Source organism: Pempheris klunzingeri, chromosome 13 (assembly GCF_042242105.1).
Source record: "Pempheris klunzingeri isolate RE-2024b chromosome 13, fPemKlu1.hap1, whole genome shotgun sequence".
In the NCBI taxonomy this organism is placed as follows: Eukaryota; Metazoa; Chordata; class Actinopteri; order Acropomatiformes; family Pempheridae; genus Pempheris; species Pempheris klunzingeri.
Window position 1 is genome coordinate 19881435 of NC_092024.1, and position 25623 is coordinate 19907057.

Sequence of the window (25623 nt, forward strand, 5' to 3'; positions counted from 1 at the left end):
CAGTTTCTTTTTAATGTTGAGGTTTGGACAGAAACCTGGTGTGAAAGTTCCCCACTATAAGTAAAAGCCCTGCTTTCAAAAACCTACTTTAAAGGTCCCATATTCTGCTAAATTTTAAGTCCTACCACAACAGGTTTACATGGTTTAATGTTCAATAAACACAATATTTTTCTCCTACAGACCTGCTGCTGCAGCCATAAGAGAAGATTTTCCTTTATTAGTCCCATGGAAATGCACAGTGTTACAGCAGCAAGTAAGCAAAAGAAGAGCAGAAATAGAACTTCAATAAAACAATAAATAAGCTAGTGGACAGAGGTATACATGTAAAAAGTATGTACAATTTAAACAAGATGAAGTATAAAAATAGGGACAATTTACACATGGGGGGATATAAAAAGTGTTACACATTAAATGAGGAAAACTTTGTTCTAAAATATATTTCACAGTTTGTGTACATTATTGTGTTACTGTCAGTTCTGGTGAAGGAGAAAAAGAGAGGATGGTGTTTTCTCATAGTTTTAGGGTTTCTAGACACACTGGTGACCTGTTATTTATGTTGAAAAGGGATTAAAAAGTGGATTCCATATGTATTAAAGTAAAAGTAGTGAAATGTCCCCTGCAGTGCTTTAGTATTAAATGTGATGTTTTATGATAAATATCACTTCTGCATTCATGTGCATGTGTTGCATTTACTGCTGTAGATGTTTGAGATTGTTTTTTAGGTTTCTTTATATACTGTTTTTATATAATGTAATTTGCAGCTACTTTATATAGTTTAATCTACAGCAATGCATCATAATATACAACACGATCAGCACATCTCTGCTAATTTATAATGTAACCAGTCAGACACAGTAAAAAAGTGCAATATTTCTAGTAAAATATAAAGTTGCATGAAATAGAAATACTCAAGTAAAGTACACATTTAAGTACTAAGTACAGTACTTCAGTAAAAGTACTTAGTTACATTGCACCACTAGTTTGGAGTGTGTCTGTGTCTGGTCCTGTCAGTGATGAGGTGTGTAGCTCCAGTGTTTGTGTATCCGCTTGCAGGCAGAGCTGGTGATCAGATGGGCAGGACTGTAGCTGTGCAGGGAGCAGTCCCAGTGAGGACCAGCGGTGGGAGTGGAATCTGTGCTCAGAGCAGACTGGACCGCTGCAGGAGGAAGCTCACCCAGTAGCCCGAGCTAGCTGGCTAACTGGCTGCTAGCTAATCCAAAAGTGAAAATGTGGACGGTCCGCGCTTTGCAAACTCAACGGGATGGTTGCAGAGTCGAGGGGTCGTGCCGTGACATTACAGCGCCGTGTTGTTGATGTTTCCGAGCCTTGAGTTATGCTCTCACGAAAGAAAAGTAAAAACGAAGCGTCGAAACCAGCCGAGGTACACGGGAAATATGTGAAGAAGGAAACGTCGCCGCTCCTGAGAAGTAAGCGCAACAAGTAGTTGGCCAGCTAGCTCGAGTTAGCATCAGTTAGCATGCTAGCGAAAACTAACTTTAGCACCAGGAAGTATGAAGCCGACAATAACAAACAGTTTTAAGTGGCTCTAGGGGAACATACCGGCACATTGTTGTGGCTCATAACCTTTTAAACTACTTTTAAATCGCGTTTTAGGGCAACGTAACCGAACAAGTTGTTAGCCTGTAGTTCAAGTGCTAGCTAGCTAAATGTTTATCATGTTGCTACATGTACGTCAGCTGCAGTGCCAAAGAAAAGCTGAGAGATAACAGCAACTAATCAGATTGATAGCAAGTATATAACATTACCCAATGACTTTAGGAGGTAATATTCCCTGACGCTGTAATCACTGTACTTGCCCATTGGTAGAAATGAAATGATTGTTGTTATCAGATGTTAGTGAGGAAGAATCACCAGATGCCTTTTAAATTGCATGTCATTTGCATTATATTCTTAGAGGCTCACCTGTTAGTACTGTTACTTTGGACCTGTTAGTGACTAAAGAAGGAGCAGAACCTTTATTAAAAGCAGCAATAGTGAGCTGTAAAATACTGCAGTGCAAATAAAGTTCCTACTGTCAAAATTTTAATGTATGAAGCTTAAGTATCAAGTAAAAGTGTTCTGAAAAGTTCTAATTATTGTTATTGATGAGTTTTAGGTAATAAATCTAAACTGTAACATGATTATTTATTTTTTATGTTTACGTTTTTTCTGCTTGATCTAGTGGAGTAAAAAGTATGATGATAAGTAAAGTACTCGTACTGCCAGACTGTGTGTAAGCAAAGTACTTTAGAGGATTTAGTTAGCCTATTGGTGCTGTTATTGTGTTGACTGACTGTTGCACTTCGTTTACCTGGTTGCAGATCTTATGCCCTCATTCATCCGTCATGGACCCACTATTCCCAGACGCACAGAGGTCCCTCTGCCAGAGATGGGGCCCTCTGCATACCCTGTGGCACCCAGCCGGGAGCCTGTGGTGTCCCGCAACAAGAGTTTTCTCCGTGCCCCTGTGCAGAGGCCTCCTCATGAGGTGGCCCGCAGAGAGAGCCACCGCATGTCAGCACCTCCATACCTGCCTCGCAGTCTGGGAGACCTGCCCCACGAGTACGGAGGCTCCTCACAGTCCTTCCTCACAGACGTGAGCCCCATGTCTGAGAATGGAGACGCTGCACGGTATTATTACCCCTCTGAACCTTACTATGACAACCAGCAGCAGCAGCACCAGCAGCATCAGCAGCGCCAGCCCAGGAGGGTCCTGGACCGCTTTCCTGAGGACTATAGATACTATGAGCATAATGAACACAACTTCCAAAGACTTCCACGACAACACACTCCCCCCGCTCCAAGCAGACCTCCATCAGGTAAACATGGAACGTCTTCTGCCGCTCACTTTTTACAGTCTTGGTTTAGATGTGTCCTCTTTATAGGAAAATAAACAATGGGCAGCGTTAAGAAATTGGAAGCTAGAGAGAATTCAAAGTGTTACGAGGAGCAGGATTTGCATTCTTGAACTGTACACATGGTTTTGGAAAGTACATGGCACGCAGTCATAGTCTCTTAAAGGACTAAAACTCTTCTCTTTATGCCTTTTTGTCATGCTTGAGGTTGAGGGAAATCACACCAGCAAGTCTTCATCTTTTCAGATGTATCCTCTGGGGAAAAGGTTGAGGAAGCACTGGTAAATTTGGGGTCCCAAGAAAATGCAGCAGTTGAAGTGAAGTGGCTGTACTGATGCATGCCTGCTGTTTTGAAATGACAAAGTATTATGGATGGATTTTGGGTCAGACACAGGGCAGTCTGAAAGGAATGCAAGCCATCCGTTGTCACTGAACAACTCAAAAGAGCATTTTTCTTTCAGTTTTTCTGAGGAATTGCATATTTTTATCCTACTGCTCCACATTGTAAACATTAGTATGATATAAGCGTATAATTTCGATGAGATTAAATGTTTAGGTGGTCGCAGGAATTTTCCAAGCCACTCCAAATGATAGAGACCCTTTTATTTTGTGGCTGACTTGTCAACATCATGATATGGGTTAGTATTATGTCAGGCCCGCCTTTTGCACATCATGCAGCCTTGTTTAAAGTGAAGTTAAACAAGCATTAGGGGCTCTGCATTTTTCACTTCTGTGTTTGCCGAATCTTTCTGCCAGCAAACTAGCAATTTGCAGACCACCCTCAATCAAATGTCTCAGCCTCATACCGCTCACTTCTATGAATAATCTTTGTACATACGTATAGCTGCATTCCAGAGGAACATCATTATTTTTGTAGTGTTATATTCATTTTTCATTTGAGTTTCTTTTGAATAGAAATGGGCAAACATTGGCCCACAATCAGTGTATAACTTTGTAACTTTGTAATTCTGCCATTTATTGTGCGTTTATGTTGGTCACTAATAATCATCATGAGCGAGTGTGACACCTGATTAGAATCTCATTTGCATTGTCTGCCCATCCTCCTTTTTATTTTCTATTACCAGAAGCATTTTTAAAATGTGCTTGTTGTTAAGGTGCCCAGATTTCTGCAGGAAAAAAAATCTTTGGAATGGTATGTAATGAATAATTTGTAAAAATGTAGTCGAAATTAGTTGTAGGTGATTCAGCTGTTTGTTGATCTGTGACTCGATTTCAATTGGACTATCCACTTAATTTCTTCAGTACAACTACTGCATCACCAGTTGTAAATATAGTACTCTACTCTGGACTGTATCAGGTGAAATTCCTGTGATGCAGTGAGCTTTAGGTCTGCAGTGAGTATGGCGCTTTGCCATTTTTTTTTGAGGAGGAGGAGGAGAGCATTTCTGCAGAGCGCTCGCACATTCCGTCCCTTCACTCAGCAGCTGGCAAAGAGCTCCAGCTCTGTTGCTGTCACTCTCGTGCAGAATTTATCAGATTGTAGCCGCCATTTTGCTGAGATACTTCACTCCCTGCACATTCTCCTGTGTTTTCAACCTTTTCTCGCTCCCTTCAGGCTCATTGGTTTTGAGTCATGATAGTTCTCAGCCTAACTCATCCACGCAGCTGTTGGCTCCACATTCCTCGTTGACATTATTCACCAGTGACAGTACAGGACCTGTTGAATGAGCACTCTCTACTGTCTGCTTTTACAGAATGTTTGGGAGTTCAGTGGTTTGCTCTCTTCCGGATGAAAACTCCAGTGTGTATATCTGGCCACGCAGAGATCTCAGCCTTCCTGTCCAAATCTAACAACACTCCCATTTCCTACCATTCATCAAACGATGTCAGTCAGAATAAGATGCTCCATCACAAAAGGGTCAAAGGGATTAAGCATCTCTATCCACAATTACTGCAGGACTTAAATACTGCATCTGTCATGCTTTAAGAGTTGATGCACTGCACTCTTCCAGTGTCCCGCTTTGTGTTCATTATCAGAATGACCTTTTTAAATGCTGGACCTTCCTCTTCTTTAACTGACATTTTCCCACAGATGCGGTTTTTAAGAAATTTCCCAAAATATTTTTTCTTTCCCAGAGGCGCTGTTCGCTGGCAGCTGCTCAGCTGTATGTTTGGTCAGACATCTCTCCCTCTCCCTCTAGGTTTCTAAAAAGACATGTTTGTTTTCCTCAGGCATAGGTCGAATACAGGCCAAGTCCCTTGGGAACCTCTCCAGTCTAACGGGAGAGGACCTCCCCCTTCCTGCCGGCTGGACCGTCGACTGGACCATCCGTGGCAGGAAGTACTACATTGACCACAACACTAACACTACACACTGGAGCCACCCTCTGGAGAGGGAGGGGCTCCCTCCAGGCTGGGAAAAGGTGGAGTCAGCTGAGTTTGGGGTCTACTATGTGGATCACATCAACAAGAGGGCACAGTATCGTCACCCCTGTGCTCCGAGGTATGTCAGCAGTGGGAAAAGGCAAAAATGTTGTGTTTTTATAAACCTCTATCTTATCTTTTCATTTTTTATTCTCATAAAAGGTTTGACGTGGGTCACCTTCTGTCTTTTGAGTTGTCTAAACTGGATTCACGCAGATAAAATAAGCTTTGAATGCGATGTGACCTCAATCTGTTCCAGTGTGCCTCGCTATGATCAGCCTCCACCATTGCCACCTCCTGTGACCTATCAGCCACGTCCTGCAGAGAGGAACCAGCCGGTGCTGGTGCCAGCGAACCCGTACCACACAGCAGAGATCCCAGACTGGCTGCAGGTGTACGCCCGTGCCCCACTCAAGTGAGTCCTATTATTTATGCAGCAGCTGACATTATTTTCCTGATCGATTAGTCTGCCAGTTATTTACTTGCTGAATCATTTGGTCTGTAAAACAAAGGCCTGAGGGCCAATTTGATGTCTTCAAATTGCTTGTTTTGTTCAACAAAAACAACCTCAATCATGCAGATCATTTTCTGCCTGAGATGCCTCATATATAAGAATTAACTTGAGTTCCATCCGGCAGGGGACAAGGGAAGTATGTCGTACCACAGAGAGTACAGAGCAGCTTCTTTTCCTCAGACTGTAAGACTTAGATCATCCTCTGCACAAGTTTGTTTTTTTCATGTAACAAATGGGACGACAACTTGCATTTTGCTGTGCAGCCCTGTGGTGTAGAATGACAAATGATTTAAACTTGAGAAGAATTATGAGTGAAGAGAATGATGGTTTGATATTTTTTGCTGCATAAAAGCACATAATCAAAAACATCTGCATTGGCTGTGTGAAGATTTGTTTTGCGAGGATGCTCCCTACACCGTAGTCACAGCAAGCACTAATAGACCAGGTGTGACTGGCAAGCTACTTGTTGACTTCCCACGTGTTCAGTGTTAACAACCCAGTTTATTTTTCAACTGTAAAATGTCGGGCTCAGTATGTATCTTGATCACAGTGACAAAAATCAGGCAACTACACCAAGATACAAAAATATTCCTTTTTTAAACTCAGTATACTCTCATATAATGGTCAGACCATACTAGGTAAAAATGAGAGGTTCAAATTATTACTCATCAAAATGCTCAGCAGTGCCTTTATCGTCCAACACGTCACAAAGTAGCCTGTTAAAGTGCCATAAATATCTTCCCTTCAACATCAGGTATGACCACATCTTGAAGTGGGAGTTGTTCCAGCTGGCGGACTTGGACACGTATCAGGGCATGCTGAAGCTGCTCTTCATGAAGGAGCTGGAACACATCGTCAAATCCTACGAGGCGTACCGGCAGGCGCTGCTGTTGGAGGTGGAGGCTCGCAAACAGCGGCAGCAGTGGTACGCCCAGCAGCCCAACAAGAACTTCTTAGGGAACATGTAATGTGCAGCGGGGACGTCTCGCTGCCACACCTCTCTGAGGTTTCCACAGTTTGGGAGCGGTCAGGATCTCCTTTGAAATCATGATTGACTCTTAATTGCCTCTTTACCAAACACATCTGTGCCTTCGCTTGATCCAAATATATCAGCCAGGAAGTCCAGACACACATTGGCGGGGGGCCTTTTTTCCCCTCTCATGTGACACTCAATTTATGAATGACCATGTGACTGAAAAATCACTCCAATGAAGAAAAAGAAGCTATAATGTGCTACATCTGGGGAGACTGCTTGTGGTGCCATGCAGAGCCACTGCCCTGAGAACTGAATTGCTGTATGGATTTCTGTTTTTAAGACTGAGGAGAACAGAGTCTGAAAAACTACGGATATTTGTTCAAAAACATCCTGAGATTGTGCCTTTTTAATACAATAAAACGCAGCATTTTTACGATGTCTGCTCATGTCTCGTATACACCAGCTTCTCCGTCATTTTTTCCTGTGGGGGAAAAAAAGACAGGCAGCTAATTCTAATTTGTTTCTCTATGAAATACTTCATTCATATTTTTTCCCTTTGCTTTGTTACCCTCATAAACTGAAACCACACTCTTTTACATTAAACAAAGAGTGTGCATTTTTCTTTTTTTTATGATTTATCCTTTATAAGACAATCCACCAAAAGTTTCACAGATATTTAAGTTTTGATATGAAACACGTCTTTATTTAAAGACCTTTTGTTGGATGAAGCATCACATTTGATGCAGTGGTTTGAGCATCTCTTGGCATTACTGTAAGTCAGGAATATTCTTGTGTGTGTATAATGAAACATTAAATAAGCTACTGGAACTTTTATGAAACACTTCAGAAGACCCACTAAGTTTGCCAAACAAGTGCAATTCAACTTCTTGTTTAATCCTTTCTGGATATTTCCTTGCCTTGGTAATGCCTTATTTTTATGGACTGACATGTTTCCTCTGTGGAAAAAGTGCAGGTTCTTGGAAGCATATTGTATTGATCACTAATCAATCAGTTTAAGCCCCTCTTAAGATATTCAGAAATGTTTTTATGCTGTGGGTTTTGTCGAGCAGACTCCGGTCAATTCACTCGCTAAGGTGAAACATGTTTTATGATACCATTACTTTCTAAATATACAATGAAAACTATTCTCACTGTAGAATAAAGGAAGTGTTTAATGGGACATTTGTATGAGAGTGATGACGAATTCAAGCATTTCTGAATGTCCTAAAGGGGTCCAGTAACAGCGGAAAAAGGTTTCTAAAGAACCTCCCTTCATTGAGTCCTTCACAATGCAAGAAGGGCTCCATCACATCTTTTCAGTTTGGTGTCATCAGTTTGTACATATCTGATTTTGTGGATTGCAAATACAGGACATAAGCAATAAAGTCTGCAGTGAAGAAAAACACACTCATGACTGTGCAGTTGGTGCCTTTTGATGCCTGTTCACTTTCACATGGAGCCATAAACGCACGCAAAACAATTAAAGCAGCTGTGATCAATAGTTTTTATAATCGTAATGTTTCCGTGAAAAGATGTAAGCGGTCGCTTGTAGAACCTGCAGCTCCTCTAGCCACGCTTAGGACCGTCTCATCCAGCGCGTGGGATCCTGGAGGTCCCATTGAAAAGCTCATGGTGCTGAGCTCTAACGGGGATGGGGCAGTTAACCAGACATATATTTACCAATCCACTGAGCTGGTCTTAATCTTTGTCTTTTCTATGAAAAAGAAAACATGTCCAATAAAGCAGATATCTCACCTGTATGTCACTTGGCCAGAGAGGTTTTCTAGCATGGCATCTTGTTTTGTGTCAGTGTGATGCACTAAGATGTAAAGAGTATATTACTGCCCCCTGAGGATGGAGGGTATAAAACCCACTGATGCTTGATGATTGGTAAGAACTGCTGTCGTAGTGGCTGTTTTGCCCCCCCAGTAACCACAAGCGGCAACAATGAGGCCATAACGCACTCAAAAACAAACTTAAGTAAGAGACATCTGATTTAAGAGCAGTATTTTTTGGTTTTACAAGAGAAAAGATTTGAAGGATGAAGACTAACTGAATAACTGCCCCACCTCTGCTAAAGAGCAGTTTAGCAGAGGTGGGGCAGTTAATCCGTAAGGTGGGCTGGAAGGTCAAAAAAAAAAAAAAAAAAACCTCATAAAAACACGCTGTGCACAACCTGATCTGCACCACAAAGCAGACAAGACACAGTTAGCCATTTACACAAAAAGGGAAGTCAAAGCCAAAAACATTTTTGTGTTTTTTTGCGACTTTCTAATAAAAAAAGTAAATTGAACTTCCTTAATAAACATGTAAGTCCCAAATTCAAACCAAAGTATTTCCACATCTTAAAACATGTCTGGAGAGAATCCTTAAAGAAATTACTCAAGTCTATTTTTCATTTGTTTGGTCCAACTTTATTAGTTATTTCCTTGTAACTGAAACTGTGTGTGCGGAAACTTAGCAGTGTTGATTCATTTGACCTTTCAGTACACTGAGGCTCCCACGATATCCGGAGTTGATTTAAGCATTGACGGGGGCGGCTTTAGGAATGAATTGTTAAATCCAACAATAAGATGCTTTGACACTTTTTCCTGTTCTCTTTTAACAGGTACAATTTTCAACTGTTACTTAATTTGGAGTGCAAACGCAACACAGCGTAAACAAATGCTACTTTTCTGACGTATGAATGGACACTTGAACGCGGTCATGAAGAAATGGGGCTTTAAAACCTCACGGATCTTAAACTGGACTTAGATGGATCTCTGTGTGAAGGCCTCACCGATGTTGATTATACATTGTGGAAGACTCAAGAAGCCACTCTGCTGCCGTGCCTTTAAATTTTCAACCCTTGAGGTCAAACCTCAGTATAAACTTGCTAAATATGCATGACAGTGTTCCTGTGCTGTTGGCGACCAGATCTACGGGAGGGGAGGGGGGGGGGCTCCTCAGCGCTGCAGATGTATGTGATGCAGACATTTTTACAGTGAGCTCTGTGTTTCTGGGTTATTCAGTGAGCTAAAAACAATAACCACAGTTATACAAATGTACAGTAACAGTCTACTAAGCCAAAGTATTCAAACACCAAAGAGTGCTGTCACCAATACAAGCCTTTTGTTTACAAATGCAAGCTGTTGTGGAAACACAAAAAGTCCGGGCCTGGCCTCTGTCACCATGCAGCAGGGTTTTTTTCTTGTTTTTTTCTTTTTTTTATACAGATGATTCAACTTAAGTGTGTGAAGATGATGAAAGAGATGTGGAATGAGGATCCTTTTCCAGAGCAGGCCTGTCGCCCCGCCTAATAACAACTAGCTTTGATTCCTCAGTGGCCACAGAATAGCTACATTCCTCGGATTTGCTCGAACATTCAGTGAGAAACACAACAATGGTTTTCACCCACCACCTCTACATCACAATGGAAAGCAAACACACTCTTTCCCCTCAACCTCAAAGACCAAACACACATACAGAGGATCACCGGGACGCTGCGCAATTACAAAACAGCAAGCAGGCTACAAAGTGAGAGATAATGTCAGCTATGTTGTGTAAACTTTGAACTGTTGTCATTCTGTTTTTCCACCCAGTGCTCCACACAAAGCAACTCCCTGATCCAGAACTCTGTCAAAAGTAACACCAACCTCCAAAACAAAACATAGCATATACAACTAATAAATATGCCGTGGAGTGTCTGCATGTAGCCAGGCTGCAGGAGATTTTAAATCATTTTTACATGTTATGGCACAATACCACTTTGTCACAACCATTAAAACTCATTTTTTATAAAGTATACCTGGATTTAGAGCTTAAAGATGACAGACATTAACCATTTACCATGCTGATGATGCTCGTAACGCTTCATTACTTAACATACAGTACATATTTTGGCTTTCAAACATCGCAGATCATAGATATTGTTTCTTATAAACAGCACTAAACTTCAAAGAACAGAACAATCGTCACAAATGGGGATTTCACAGATTTGGCTATACTTCGAAAATCATCGTCAGTGACAAATGATGGCAAAAACCCGTCTGATATGAAATCAACAGCTGACTGGAGGTTGGATGTGCCGAGTTCTCCTCTGGCAGAGTGCCTACAGTATCTGTACAGGTGCTTTTTTTACCCACAGACAAACAAAAAGTCAGAGACAATGATATATGGCATCCATCGCTTGAAAGCAGACCCCCGCTGAGGAGATGCTCTGACATTGCCTATACATGAACATTATACAGTCTGTTATTAGGTTTAAAGTAGTGGATGTATTGGTGGGCAGCGCCAGCCAATACCAGAATAAAAGAGTGCCTGATGGGTGAGGATGTTCCTCCTCCTGTCCATCACCAGGAAGTCCCTGCTGTCCTCTGTCTTATCTGATCAGTCCCTCTTCTTTTCCTGCTCCTCTGCAACCTCCTCCACCTGAGGCCCGGGGAAGGCGTGGTGGTACAGGTGCCTGTGATTGGCCGCTACATTGTACAGCTTGTAGAGAGCCTGTGGAGCGGAGATGAGAGTGGAGGTTACAGGTGGAGAATTTAATTCCCCAAGATCGCTGAACATAACGGTGGCGTAGAGATGCAGATGAGCAATTCTGGGAGCAAAAGTGACACAAATGAATGATCGGCAAATGTTAATATACTGGATACTATATTGTTCAGTTTAGATATTGTCCAAATATCCACCTTTCAAAAGAACGGCACACTGGCTGCAGGCTGCTTTCTAGGATTTATGTCAGTGAACAACAGGCTGCGTTTGAGGAGCACAGCTACTGACGTGACCTTGTCATTATGAGTAAATCATCCTTTTTTTATGAAAGTAACAATGTTCGGTGTTCTACTATTACATATACATAATATTTCCACTTGGATGGCTCCACTTACCTCGTTTGTGCTCCCCTGCGGAGGCATTAAAAAGACAGAAATAAACACATAGTGTGAGCACATGATTGGTTATATAATGTAAAGCACATGCAATAATAGTTCATTACTGCTGTAATGGATCTGACCTCATTATCTTTGCCACTGATTTAAAGGAGATTGCTGCCCTCTAGTGGTTTACAGATACTGTGTCACCTGAATTACTCACGAAGACGTCTACGTGTGCATTTGTCTTTGCTGTGCATTATGTATTCTGGTTGAATTTTTTTGGTTGATTAATCAATCTTACCAATCGATCAACAGAATATAATCTGTATGTTGTGTGCATCCATGTTTTATGCTTGTGGCCGCGCAGATGCAAAATAGTTTTCCAGCTTTCTCTACAGTGTGGAAAGACTTTCTCAGGGTGAGTTTCCTTTCTTAATAAACTGAACTTGAAATTGGTGAGTATAGTTTCAAATATTGATTCAGACAGCCAGATTTATTCTTAACTTCATTAATGATTATGTTTTTAATTGAATTACCTGGTCCCACAGTGCACCAGCCACCTGGTCGATGACGGCCCCGAGTTCTCGGTATTCCCCGGAGTACCGGATGTAGGCCCACGTGCAGAGAGTGATCAGTGCCAGACCCAGGATCATGTTACACAAGCTGGCAATGATGTCCACGCCCACAAAGCCTGTGATGCCCGCAGCCACGTACATGACAAAGATGACCACGAAGAGGGTGGCCGGCGTGCGGGCTGCATGGAAAATGTTCTTGGAGTCATTGTGCTTGATGTACTGGACAAACACTTCGTCGATTTCTCCCTCCAGCTGCTGCAGGTAGCGCCGGCTGAACTCCTCGCCTCCCATCTTCTTCACGCCCCGAAACACCTGCAGGGCCTCCTCTCTGATAATGCCGTGACGGGCCTGCAGCTCGCTGGGAGCCAGGAAGGGCCGGTCCCCGCCACAGACCTGGGAACAGGATGGAGAGGGTCAGCGAAGAAGGTTTAGACAGCTAGGAGACTTACCTTAACAATTCTTTTTACGTTTCCACCTACCTCCTCCATCTTCTTGTTGTACAGATCCTTAGCAGCTGCAACTGCTGCCAAATTATTCGCCTCTGCTGTGGCCTGAGAGGGCGAAAATGGATGCGGAAGAAAATATAGTGATCGTTTATTTAAGGTTATATAAGATAAGACAAGTTAAGATGGGGAGATGTGTCACAGCAGCAGAAGTACAAGAACAGATGCTTAGATAGTAACTTTAAAATCTTTGAATAATCTAGAATACGATGTATATTGTGAAAATATAGTGCGTATAAATGAAGCATTAAAAAACTAAAATAAAAAATAAATAGTAACTATGAAATATATTGAGGTGAAAGTGTTAAAAGAAGTTACAATAGAAAATTAAATGCAGACATTGAACTAGAAAGTCAAAGGGGAAAATGTACCTGCAGCATGGACTTTGGATGTGGCAGCTCCTCACCTTGGTATATTTTGATGTATGCCTGAAATAAACAAAGGGGTGACAAAAAGCACTAAAAGTAACAGAACTGGTTAAACCATCAAGTATTATGAATGTGTTGGATTTAGTGCAGAAAGACAGCAGATAGTTGTAGCTATCATGAAATACTAAAAAGATGTGTTTCTTGTGTGTTTCATGTTGACGCGGTTCTTTTTTCTGACCTTGAAGTACTCCACCAGGCCTCTGCAGGTGATTTTACTGCCATTGATCTCCTTCACATCAATGTTACGAGGACTGAGAAGCCAGGGAATGAGAACCTTCAGGTTGTTTAAGAAATCGCCATCGATCTCTGGACAGGGAGGAGAGGCAGCAGCTGGTGAGTGTGAAACAGTGTGCGCTGAAATCTAACTGTGTCTCAATTATATTCACTTTCTGGGGTTAGTCCAGGAAATAGGGGGGGGGGGGGGGGGGGAGTCAGCAACTCAGAGCAGCAAACACAAAACAGCTTGTTTCCCCTGGGCACTGTTTCTGAAACCCCCCTGTGCATCACCATAAATACTCCACCTGAACCGGCTGTGTGCTTTCACCTATTTCATCTCCAGATTTCAAGCTGTTGTTTAGATTTGTAGATAAACTGTACATCTGTGATTCTTTCTTTGCACTATTGGATTCTATATTGTGCAACCTGTCAGGTCCAAACTCAGAATCATACTGCATTTATTTCAATTTCTTACACATTGTTCATACATTTTAATGAGTTGCACTGCAAATAGCACATTTGTGTACCATCTACACTCCTTATTCGCAAAATTACGTGATTCAAATGTCTACATATCTGACCTTTTATCATGAGTAGGGTTGTGTCAAATCATTCATTCATTCACTACTTCCTATTTATTATCAAGGGACTTCACTGTAGAGGAATATAGGGTGAGCTCATCCACAAAATGAATTAATACTTTCAGACTGTCTCCCTTCTGCACATTACAAGATGGAATATAGTGCTTTAGTTAGTGACCATTAGTTGTACATGATGCATCGTGAGATACTATATAGTGTATAATAATTCTCACTATACACTCAGACAGCACTAAATGGCAAACTCACTATATAGTGGACTATACAGTGAGTAGTGACTGATTTCAGAGCCTGGGAGTCTACAATCATGTTAACATGCTCACAGCGACAGAGTTAATATTCTAATGTAGGTTGTTAATCATCTCAGTCCAGCATCTTAGCATGCGAACATTTGTTAATTAACTAAACACAAAGGCTGATTGAACTTTTCTGTATTTGATCATAAACCAAAGTATTGGACAGTCCAAACTCTGATCTGGTGATAGACTATGGGATTACTGAAGTTATTACTATAAAAAACAAAAATGTCAACCTCATGGTGGTGGGTAAATAAAAAGTCAGAGGATCACCAGAATCATTCAAATATATCCTCTGGAAACCATGAACCATCCAAACGTTGTTAACACATTTCAGTCTGAACCAAAGTGGTGGACTGACCAACAGACAGACAGACAGACAGACAGACAGACATTGCCATCCATAGTGTGACTAAAATCATTTAATGTTATAATTGAACCAATGGCAGCAACCCATCGAGTAAATCCTGTACTCCATTTCAAACCTGACTTTGATGATCACTTAAGGTCAGAAACACAACAACTCTGTGTTATAAGACAGGAAATGTACCTTTAATTCTCCCATCAAAGTGTGGGTTGGTGGCCACTTTGAGGCCCGGGTGAGGCATCAGGAAACAGGAGATGTTGGTGAAGCAGGAGTGGATGTGTTTACGCACGTTCTGCAGCTCCTCGTGCTGATTCTCTGAGATCTACACCACAAACACAACCACACGTATCAGGTTTAAGACGTGAACTGAAAGTGAAGTGACTTTCAAACTCGGGCACATGGGTGAAAACTGACCTTCAGTCTCTTCTCGAGGAACTTCATGCCTCCCTCCTGTCCGTAGGGAAACTCGTATGGAAAGCTCCAGTCTCGGACTAGGAAAATCATGGACTATGGGAAAAAAGCTATCATGTGACTCTTGTTAATGATATCTTGTAACCATTTGAGTCCCAGACAGTCGTTCAATTTCGACAAATCTTCAGTGATTATTTAAACTTTCCTTTGCTCATTAAATTTCCTTACATAACAAACCTCAAGGTACGTAAAACAACAACCAATAGTTATTTGGATGCAATCAGCACGCTGCTGCAACTCCATCCTGTACCTGGAATGGCTTGAGGAAAGTCTCCTCCATGGCTAGTCGGCCGTACTCTGTGAAAAGCTGAAATGACATAGATGAGACAAAATCAGTGAGGATGTGAAACGTTGAGATTAAGTCATCTTTATAAAAGATCAACAGGAAGGTTTCCATTATGCATTAGTGATGACACCTGACGGCGTTACCTGCAAATGCTGAAGGTCGTCCTCTTGTACATTCTGTGAGATGTTGTAAACCTGAAAAACAACATTCATCCACAGTATAATTTCATTAAAGCACTTCCAAATGGACGTGTGTAGTACATCTATTTCAGAAAATCAATCTGGAGTGTGAAAATAAACAAATATAACAAAAAAACAAGCCAGACTGAGAGTCTGCGGCCATGCTGGTGGCTATGTGAGGCTGTCATGCTAACGATAGCATGCTAACTCGCAGTATAGTGTTTACCATGTTGTTCACTGTCGTACTTTAGCATATAAGAATGCAAACACCAGCTACAACCATTAGCACTAAACACAAAGTACAACTGAGGCAGATGGTCTCATCAGTCTTTCACTAGATGAAAAATAAAGGGATGATCATAGGAATTACAACTGAGCCTAAAAAGGGACATGAATGTGTGTATCAAATCCATTTAATTGCTGTTGAGACGTGTCACTGAAACTACAAATGCCAATTTCATGGTGGCACTACAGGTACCAAAGTCAGTGGGTTCATCATCTGGGGATAACGAATGTCTGTGTAAAATTTCATGGTAATCCATCCAATAAAAGTTAATATATTTCCAATCTGGACCAGAGTGGTGTAGCGAGCGACCACCACTAGAGCCACGCTGCTGGCTAACGGCCTCTACATTCATTCGCTCACATAAATAAGCTAAAGTGAAGCTGGGTGAGGCGGGTGAACGTCACTCTACCTGCATGGAGCTTATCATGGTGCTCAGTGCGAACACGGTGGCTGAGTCCCTCAACGTCGACTGGCTGTCGAACGTGCCTTGTGTGTCCATCAGCAACACGGCGACCTGTGGAGTGAAACAGGTGGAGACACTGAGCTGTGATGCAAGGTGGTCGTGTGTTTTTAGTGTCTCTAGTGTCTCTGTTGTGCTGAGGAAAGGAGTGTGGAGGCATTAGCACCAGGAACAGCCTGGCTATTTGTTTGCTGCTAAACATGAGAGACATCTGGCTGACACATGCAGAAAAGAAGCAATTTAAAAGTGTGTGAATGCTGCCCTGAATATAAAAGCTTACACACACACATACCCGCTGCCAAAGTGAATAAAAGTATAAAAAGGTAGAACAGCAGCCAAAGGTTAATCAAGTATCTCTGTCATGCCTAATTAAATCTCATTGTACCTGGTTGCAGTGTAATAGTCTACTCTGTCCAGCTAGACGATGGTTTACAGTCACACACTTCACCTTTCTGCCGTCTGGCTTGTCCACCAGGAAGACCTCGCTCCAGATCTGGATCCCGGTGGTCTCCCTCTCCGAGCCCCCCCTCCAGGAGAAGCCGGTCAGGGGCTCGTCTGCGTCTCCGAGCCAGCTGTCTGATGCCTGTGCACAGCGGGATCAGAAGAGGTGGTTTAAATATCTCATACTGTTTTAATTGAATGTGGGAGGTTTCTCTACCTCAGACTGTTAACTTTAGCACATTCCTGTGTCAATATTTTACACATTTTCATTTCAAAAACAGATTTATCGAACATATTTATATTGTATTTTTCTCACATTCGTATTGGAAATATTTCATATTCATGTTTCTTGACTTGCAATACTTTTTTTTTTTTTCTACTCTCTTTTCTACTCTCTTCTGCATTTAATATTATGCACCAATATTACGCCACAGCAAATTCCTTGTACTGTGAAAACTTACTTGGCAATAAACCTGATTCTGACTCCTGGTTTACACAGCAGTCATAATAATAAAAAACAAAATATGTGGTAGAATACATCCCTAGTACCAATAGTATGATGGACATCCCTTTAAATTACAGCAAACTACTTATTTTATTGTTCAATGATTTGAATTTATTTAAAGTAGGTTGTGTACTGTATCCTATTCCACTGCCACGCCCTCACTGAACAAATGAACCAATTTTAACTTAAAATGCAGTTATGAAATAGCTAATAGTATAAAGTGCAATTATCACTATTTCTACATATTTTTATATCCTTAATCCTTGACACCATGTGTGCACTGTATTACAATTATCTCTAATTATCCTGTGCAATTACATCACAAATGTACAGTGTTTATAGTGTATATGGTCTATACTCACTTTATTTCACTTATTTCTACGTATCAATCAGTTACTCTCTCCTTTAGTTTGACTCCTGAGCTGTGAATTCTCCTGGTGTGGGATTAATTCAGTTTATCTATTTTATCTTATACTAAATCACAGATTTTCCACTCTGACAAGATTACATTTCTCTGAGAGAAGTAATTACTTGCTTTTGGTCAAACCTATTTATGCAAAAGTCAGTTAGGTTAGTTAAGATCTGTGTAACATTTTTCAGTCACACCCGGATACTTACATGGTTGTACATGTAGCGCAGCATGAAGTCCATGAGGAAGGACTTGCCCTTGCGGAAAGCTCCGGCCACGGAGATGGCCACCACCTCACGGTCTCTGACCTCCTCCGCCAGCAGGATGCGGCTCAGCGCCGCCTCATCCAGCTCGAAGGTGTGATCGTCTTTGACCAGCAGCACCTGCACGGGCCGGGCTCGTCCGTCCGGCTCCTCCTCCTCTGAGCTCCAGTCATAGACATTTTTGTCACTGAGGGACCCTGAAAGACAACACAGAGGGGGAAAACATTCAAATAATGTGGTAGAGCTCTGGAGAAGGCGGGGAGTGACACTGAAAGAGGGAAAAATTAACCCTCTTTAAAAATGACTGCATGCAGAGACATGATAATGTTGATAAGTATTTTGTCTGCTGATGTTTTTCTACACAAGCACTAATAATCGGCACTTGAAAGTCAACTAAATGTTATTTTGCGAGCAAGTGAACAGATAGAAGTGGTCCATTAAGCGAGGAAACAGGAAAGTTGAGTCCATTATTCCTTCCTGTTAGCCCCAGATCAATAGCACCGCCTGCAATCTTGTTAATACAAATAATGAATCATGCCATGCTGTATCCATCCCATCTGTTTGTATCCAATGAGATCATGTGCATTCAGAGCTTTTTTTTTCCGGAGCTTTCCAGGCAGTGACTCAGTGTGTTTCCAAGCTGCATGACCGTCCTGATGCAGAGCCTCTAAATCCCATTCACATAATGTTTGTTTTATGCTACAACAAACTTGTGTGCACTCTGCACAGCACAAAAAGATTCCTAAGGTTAAAAAAAGGAGGAAAATCCTCCCACACCTCATTCATTCCAATCTGTGTGGCTGAGTTGTTAATTTTTGAGGATGTAATTGCAAATTACCATGCCTCTAAGTCTCACAAAGGCACTGTGACAGATTGAGGAGTAGCAGGGAAAATTTGGGAGCATGCTAAAACATTAATGCAGGGAGCCAAGAATGCATGGTGAATAATTCAAGCAGGAATCATCCAAGGTTTCCTCTCAGGCCTGAAGTGGACTGTCAGTCTGACTTCACATCGCCTGCAAAGGCCTCACCCGGCCCGGCACGAGCCTGCCTGGTTAACCTGATCATGTTGCTGCTGCCCCTAAAACAAGAAGACGTCAGAGGCGCTGCTGCTGTAAAGTGGGTCAGACCAGATAAACTCACTAATGACAAACAGCAGCATTTCCCCCTCATTTCTGTCTCAACCTTGATACAGTCATTCAGACAGTTCCTCCCCCTTTCTGCAGGCCTGTATTTAAAGTTAACATGAGCCATAGAGTGATGTCAGTGACAATTAAGATGCTGGGTGTCATCATAATCATGGTGGTGGAGGTGATAATGATGATAGCAGTGATGATTAGCACAAAAATAATGCTGATGAGAGCAGTGACAAGCTATCTACTGATGCAACATTACATAATTTAATGCCAGATGCACCACAGACCATGACAGGAGGCTCAGTGTGATAACAAACACAGTGAAATCAGAAGGTTATTCTCGGGCCTTTTGGGGCCTGGACCGCCCCGGCAGAGTATTTCCTGTCTGCTTGATTATTGGCATTTTGATTATTTCACCATATTTTTTTTGAAAGGTGAAACATATATTTTTCAAAAAATGTCTGCTCGCTTATGCTTAATTCAGCGATACCCATGCAGAGACAGAGGAGGAAAACGGTGCAGGTCCTACGTCCAGTAATATTTTATGTCACCAGGATCAAAAATTAACTCACACTGCTCACAATTTGTCGAAAGGAAAACAAACCCTTTATCGTGGAGTTTTAAATTAACATCTAATTGGCTGCATTGCTTACACCCTCTCCTCTTCTCGGCAGGAATAAAAAAAAAATGTATGTGCGTCAAGGAAAGCATGAAATATCAAATGTGGTACGTACACTCACCCCAGCTGTCTCTGTCTTTACGGTGCTTCGCCATAATACTGCCCTAAAATCCCTCCGTTTGTCCGTGGATGAGCGACCCTAGTCGGTAGTCATGAGTGTCGGGGGTTGGGAGGACGCCCTGGCTCCACCAAAAACGATGCTCGTATCGCAGGAGGAGGAGGATGATGATGATGATGGAGCTTTTATTCCCAGCTGGATGCAGGGCTCCTACGCGTCCTCAGGGGGCGCTGTTGTCTGTTGTTCCCACCCACCGTCAAAGCAGCAGTTTCAATAATGCAGAAATAATAAACCTGGTTCACTTTGTCTTAAAATAAGCGCAGCCGCCGAGTATGTTAAGTATGGCGGCTGCAAAAGATGTCATGTCTCATCATTTCTCCTGAAAAGACACTTTGAGCTTCCGTCGGCAGGTGGCGGCAACTACAAAGGAGTCAGAGCTGGTGCGGCCTTCATTGGCCATCGGATATATTAGAACTTCATTTGTACACACTGGAGGGATTCTAGTGAGTGAGGTATCCTTTATTAGAGTAAACGCAGAAAAAGGGTTTCCACATAATTAGTACTCTTACTTTTTACACTTACACAGTATATTTAGCCGTTAATAATCACATATTTTTCCTTAAGTAAGATTTTGAATACAGGAAGTTTTAACATGTAAAGCTGTTATTTTACTTAAATAAAAGGTCGTAGTATTTCCTCCACCATTGAGCAAAAGTAGAATACCACAAATTAAAGATCAAATCATTTGCAATAGCTCTTGTTATTCTGTTGTGGAGTTACGCCAACTATTTATATACACATGTTTTATTGTCTTTTAATGTATCTTCTCTTAAGCTTCAACTATTTATTTCCTTATGCTTTTATTATCTTTTACATGCAGTTTAATGTGTCTGTCTTGTTTTTATTGTGTTTTATGTCCCTGTAAAGCACGTTGAATTGTCCTGTGTCTGGTGCTATACAAATACTTTTGCCTTTTGCCTTAAACACTCTGCACATTTTATATACATCCGTAACCTGTTATACCCATCTACCTCATGTATATAATGGAATCTGTACATAGCCATCCCATATCTATTCCAGCATCTTTGCACTCTGCACACCTATGTTCTTCACATTTCTTTATATAAATATATACTTTTGTATATATTTACTTTGTACAAAGTGGTTAAATGTTTACGCTGAAGTTAAATATGTGTTTATTTTGTTCAACTTTGTTGTTCATGTTCCCTGTTTGTCTATTTATGTGTAAGAGCATGACAGCAGTGGAAAAACCACTCAAATTCCTTGAATGCGTTCACAGAGCAAAGCTAACTGTGATTGTGATGTGTCCGAGGCGCCCCTGAACGCAGCACCAGGATCCAGTAACTGAAGCTCTTCGGAGATTAGCGACAGACTGTTGCTTTTTTTTGTTATTTTTTTAGCCGTTAAATTTAAGAGTAATACTCGGCATTATGCGTGTAGTTTACCGCTAGTGTTTAAGATATGAGTGTGAGGCTTCTCTGAAACTGTCAGCGGGGGGGAAATGACATGTCAGCGGCCAAACTTAATGGTGGATTTGTTGAAGTCGACCGTAACGTCTGCGCTGCCGTTTCACTGAGGGAGACGGAGTGAGCCGCAGCCAACTGAAGTTTATCACTGTTTCCTCGATAACAAAGGACGGGACGCTTTCTCTTTTTGTGCGCTTATTCGACGCCGTCGCCCAAGTTAAAAGCCCCGAAACTACTTTAAAATGCAAGACGGACTCGCCCGCGGTGTTTGCGTTGTTAAAGGTAGGCACGGTTGAAAGTTAGAGCCAGCGGCGAAGCTAAGCTAAGCTAACGTTTGCTAGTTAGCATTAGCCGTTAGCCTACTTGCCTGGATTCTAAGCCCCCCCAACAACTCACTCCCATTCGTAGTAATGTTAGACCTGGGTCTGGCTATTTGCTGGAGAGACCATAATGTCCATGCTAACGTTAAGAAAAACACAAGCTAATGTTATTTAAGTGGTCGCAGCTTTGTCTCAAGCTTCAAGCACCTTTAATTTGAGTGGTAGTTAAAGAGAATTTAATGTGTAGTTAGGTTAAGTTGTTCGTGTTGGGTGACAGATGTCATGCTATGGACAGATTAATAATGTCCTCATCTGTTTTCCTACAGCTGACACATAAATTACACGTTTCTCAAGTTTGTGTTACCATTATGCCTTTTTTGATAGAGGTTTTTAATGCTTAAAACTTGTTAAATGCCTCTCTCTCAGGGCATGGAGCACAGAGAAGGAGCATCTGAGTAACAGTGACCAACATTTATTCAGGACCCTCACTGCAGCAAACCCACGGCCAACAGATTTGATCAAACCAACTAAATGTAAAGGATCGTTTGAGTGAAGCCACCATGGATATCTTTCCCCGGCCAAGCGGTGAAATCCAGAGGAGGAACCCTCAGCATGACTTTGAGCTCATCCAGAGGGTGGGAAGTGGCACATACGGAGACGTGTACAAGGTACAGAGGGGTTACTGGTTCCCACAGCCTGTCATCAGAGCTGGAGATATCTTAGTTTACCATCACATTAACTAATCAACCCATCATCTTAATTTAAGGTAGAGTATTGTTTGATTTGTAGGTCATCATATCATCTGGTGAGCATACTGGCAGTAGCTGTTGAATGAGGGCAAAGTTCTGCATCCTTTGCAGAAAACACAGTTGTTGGCAGAAATAACCAAAACTAATACAACATTGCATAATGAGATATGGGAAACTTACTTTGCAATACTAGAAATACTTCAAACCAGCTGGATATTATATTAACTGGGAGGCTAATGTTTAGAGCTGCAGCTACTAGTTGATGAATTGATTAGTAGATCAAAAGAAAATGATTATGCAATTATTAATTGATTAATCAGTTCTGTTTCAGCTTCTCAAATGTGAGGATTTGCTACTTTTTCTGGTCATGGTGATATTAAATGAAATTTCTATGGGTTTTGGACTGTTGGGTCAGATGACACAAGTATGAAGATGTCACTTTTAGGTAATAAAGAATATTGACTGTAGATTACGACTCAATCTGCTGATTATTTTCTCGATAATCGTTTTGTCATTGTCAGGACGTTAGAAATCTTGAAAAATCTCCATCAAAAAAATCCAAGAGCCCAAGGTGACCTCATCCAATGTCTTGGTATGTCTGACAAATTGTCCAAACCCAAAAAATTCAAATTTATCATAAAGTAAAATCAAGAAATGAAGCAAATTTTTACATTTGAGTCGATTATTGAACTAGTAGCTGATCAGTTTTCTGTGAATTGACTTATTGTTGCAGCTCTTCGAGATGTTTTGATATTGTGTCATAACTAGCTGTTGTTTGACTGGTCATGCAGACATTTCAGTTAACTGAAATAATGTACTGAACTTGTTTGACTGTTAAGTGAAATGAACAGTGAATGCTTGTACCTGCTTGTCCATTGTATCTTCATTAATTTTAGAGCAAAAAGGAACCATCAGTGTACCATTTTTTTGTTTTTGCTGTCTTCAGAAACCCTTCTAGCTTTACACAATTGTCTTAGATAACTCAGATTAAACTGGGTAAGATTGCAGTCTTTTCACTCACAGACAGCAACATGAACACATTTGCAATCATTCAAGAGTCAAATAAACAGACTGAGCTGCAAAAGACAGGATTGCACCAGAGTTAAAGCATTTCTTTTGCAAAGGAAAGACACATGCCTGTCTTATAGCACCTCAATTATTACAAGAATTACAAATTACTGCATAAAATCTAAAAAATCCCCAATGAGATATGAGGAAACGTCTACAAGGAAACTGTCTAGTTAAACAAAATGTTTTCATCCATATTTGTTGCCCTCACACAGCTATAGAGAGGTGGGTTTTGCTGGAGAATTTTCTTGCTTGTTCATCTGCCACAGATAAACAGCCGACCCATCTGATCCACAGTGTGATAGTCCAGGCAGCCTGTCATGGTCCCTCTCCATACAAAGCCTCTGTGGCCAGCCCCCACCCCCAGACAGGCCACCGGTGGAATGCTGCGCCTGGTATTCTCCCACAGCTCGCAGGCTGAGGGCTGCAGCGGGCTGAAATATGATCAGGCCCCTGTCTAAACATGCGTCTCACTATGGGTGTGTTCTGGGCCGCACTGACAGCGGAAACACCTCAAATTGGGAAAAGTCCTCCTCTGGCCTGCTGTGCTCTGTTGAATTAGAATGGGATCAGCATTCCACGCCTTGGATTATTTATTACATCTGATTATATTAATTTTAGAATCACGTATTCTCGCTCCTTGTTATTACTGGCGATAAAGATTAATTTATCTCCATTATAATGTCATACCCTTGGCTCTCAGCGTTAGGTTGTTGTTATAATATCCCTTTATATGCTGCCAGTGTACTACACATTATGTGCCAGAATCTTGTAGCAGAAAACTATTTTTAAGGCAGATTTGGTTTAAGAGTTCAGTGGACTAAAAGACATTAATGTCTATAAAAGGTCAGTAATGTAGGTGAGTGGAGTACTGATGCTAGCTCTGCCTCGTCCGTGTTTTAAAGATGGATAACAGAGAAGGAACCAATGATTCATGCACTTGAAATCCCAATGTTTCGATCAAGAGATTTTTTTTATCTGACTACAGCTGCAACTATTAGTCGAGTAGTTGTCAAATATTAAATTAATCGTCAACTATTTTGGTGATTGTTTGAGCCATTTTGTCCAAATGTCCAAAATGCTTCTTTGGGAAGCATTAATCAGCATTTTTTAGCACTTTCTGACATTTATGGTCTGAATGACAAATCTATTAATCAAGAGAATGATTGACAGATTAATCAATCTTGAAAATAATTGTTAGTTCCAGCCTTAGTCCTTACACCCCTCAATAAGCCAGAATGTGATAAAAATCTGGATGTAGGGAAACATTTTCTTGCATATTGTAAAGTCTGTGTGTATGTTCTTACCCTGATTAAACATAAGATCTACATAGACGTCAGGCACACCTGTTTTTCCCTCAGTCTGACATGGTGATTGATCTTGTGTCAGATCTCGTCTCTTCAGCGGTCTGCTACGTGCCAGACGACTCCTTCCTCACTTGAGTCAAAGTTTGTTTAAGGTTGTTAATGCTGTGGCAACTCGTCTGCTGCATCGCAAATTTGAGCAGGCAGTTTAGAACTTCCTTTTTCTGGGTTTTCAGGTTGATGGGAAATGTAAAGACCGATGTGGGTTATGAGCAAGTGTTTGGTCATTAGTTAAACATACTTAAAAGCAGGAGAGTTACTGACTTTCACAGCGGAAAGCTGAGCAAATGTCCCATACACACAGCAGAATAAATTTCCCATGTGATTTTTTTTTTTAATATATAAAGAATAGCTTTCCGTTGTGTGTTTGTGTGTGGTTTCAGCTCTGTGTGGTGTTCTGTATATCACCAGCACGTTCTCTGTGTAGAAAGGTGGCCATGCTGGAGGGTTTTATGCTTTACGGTTGATTTAGCTGCTTGGCCCATTACTTCACTCCCACAGATTAGGGAGCATCCAGCCTTGACCTGGATTTGGAAAGCAGTGCAACCTACTTTAAGACAGAAACTTCACAAAAGATGGACGGATATGTTTTTAAATGTAATGCCTTTGAGATGTAGCAGTTGGGTTTATAAGATATGTTATTGTGAAGATAGAATCTGCACAAATATACAGAATAAACACAAATAATGTGAAATTATTCTACTCTAAGAGTGACTAAATCACAAGTCATCAGTAGGGACGTTTAAAGGTTTACTCTCATAGTTGTGGTCAGACACTGTCCAATGAGGCGATTGGTCGGTTTGGCATTACTTGAGAATGTAATAATGCTTAATTTGTCTGGTGGACGTGCTGCCATTTGTATCCCACAGTTGAGTGTTTTCACTCGACTTCCCACA

The 25623-nt window shown here is 41.4% G+C and overlaps 3 protein-coding genes across 4 annotated transcripts in view; 2 read left to right on the forward strand and 1 right to left on the reverse strand.

Moving 5' to 3' along the window:
• Window positions 1-1142: 1142 nt before the first annotated feature.
• Window positions 1143-8137, forward strand: sav1 (salvador family WW domain containing protein 1). Its single transcript, XM_070842126.1, has 5 exons — window positions 1143-1427; window positions 2322-2819; window positions 5049-5319; window positions 5500-5655; window positions 6509-8137. The coding sequence occupies exons 1-5, from the start codon at window positions 1334-1336 to the stop codon at window positions 6720-6722; spliced, it is 1233 nt and encodes a 410-aa protein (XP_070698227.1). The 5' UTR covers window positions 1143-1333; the 3' UTR covers window positions 6723-8137.
• Window positions 8138-10690: 2553 nt separating this feature from the next.
• Window positions 10691-19776, reverse strand: atl1 (atlastin GTPase 1). The gene is made up of 14 exons (XM_070841745.1): window positions 19743-19776; window positions 17814-18064; window positions 16698-16832; window positions 16199-16303; window positions 15468-15518; window positions 15289-15345; window positions 14982-15074; window positions 14751-14889; window positions 13268-13395; window positions 13033-13089; window positions 12638-12709; window positions 12120-12551; window positions 11599-11613; window positions 10691-11212 (listed from the first exon to the last, which is right to left on the reverse strand). Exons 1-14 carry the CDS (start codon window positions 19774-19776, stop codon window positions 11099-11101), a joined length of 1683 nt encoding a protein of 560 aa, XP_070697846.1. The 3' UTR covers window positions 10691-11098.
• Window positions 19777-21160: 1384 nt separating this feature from the next.
• map4k5 (mitogen-activated protein kinase kinase kinase kinase 5) overlaps window positions 21161-25623 on the forward strand; it is a 31278-nt gene continuing 26815 nt past the window's right edge. For both annotated transcript variants that reach the window (XM_070841743.1, XM_070841744.1), the window contains exons 1-2: window positions 21161-21508; window positions 21973-22214. In XM_070841743.1, coding sequence (XP_070697844.1) covers window positions 22107-22214 — 108 coding nt within the window. In that variant the 5' untranslated portion in view covers window positions 21161-21508; window positions 21973-22106. The remainder of the gene's footprint in view (window positions 21509-21972; window positions 22215-25623) is intronic.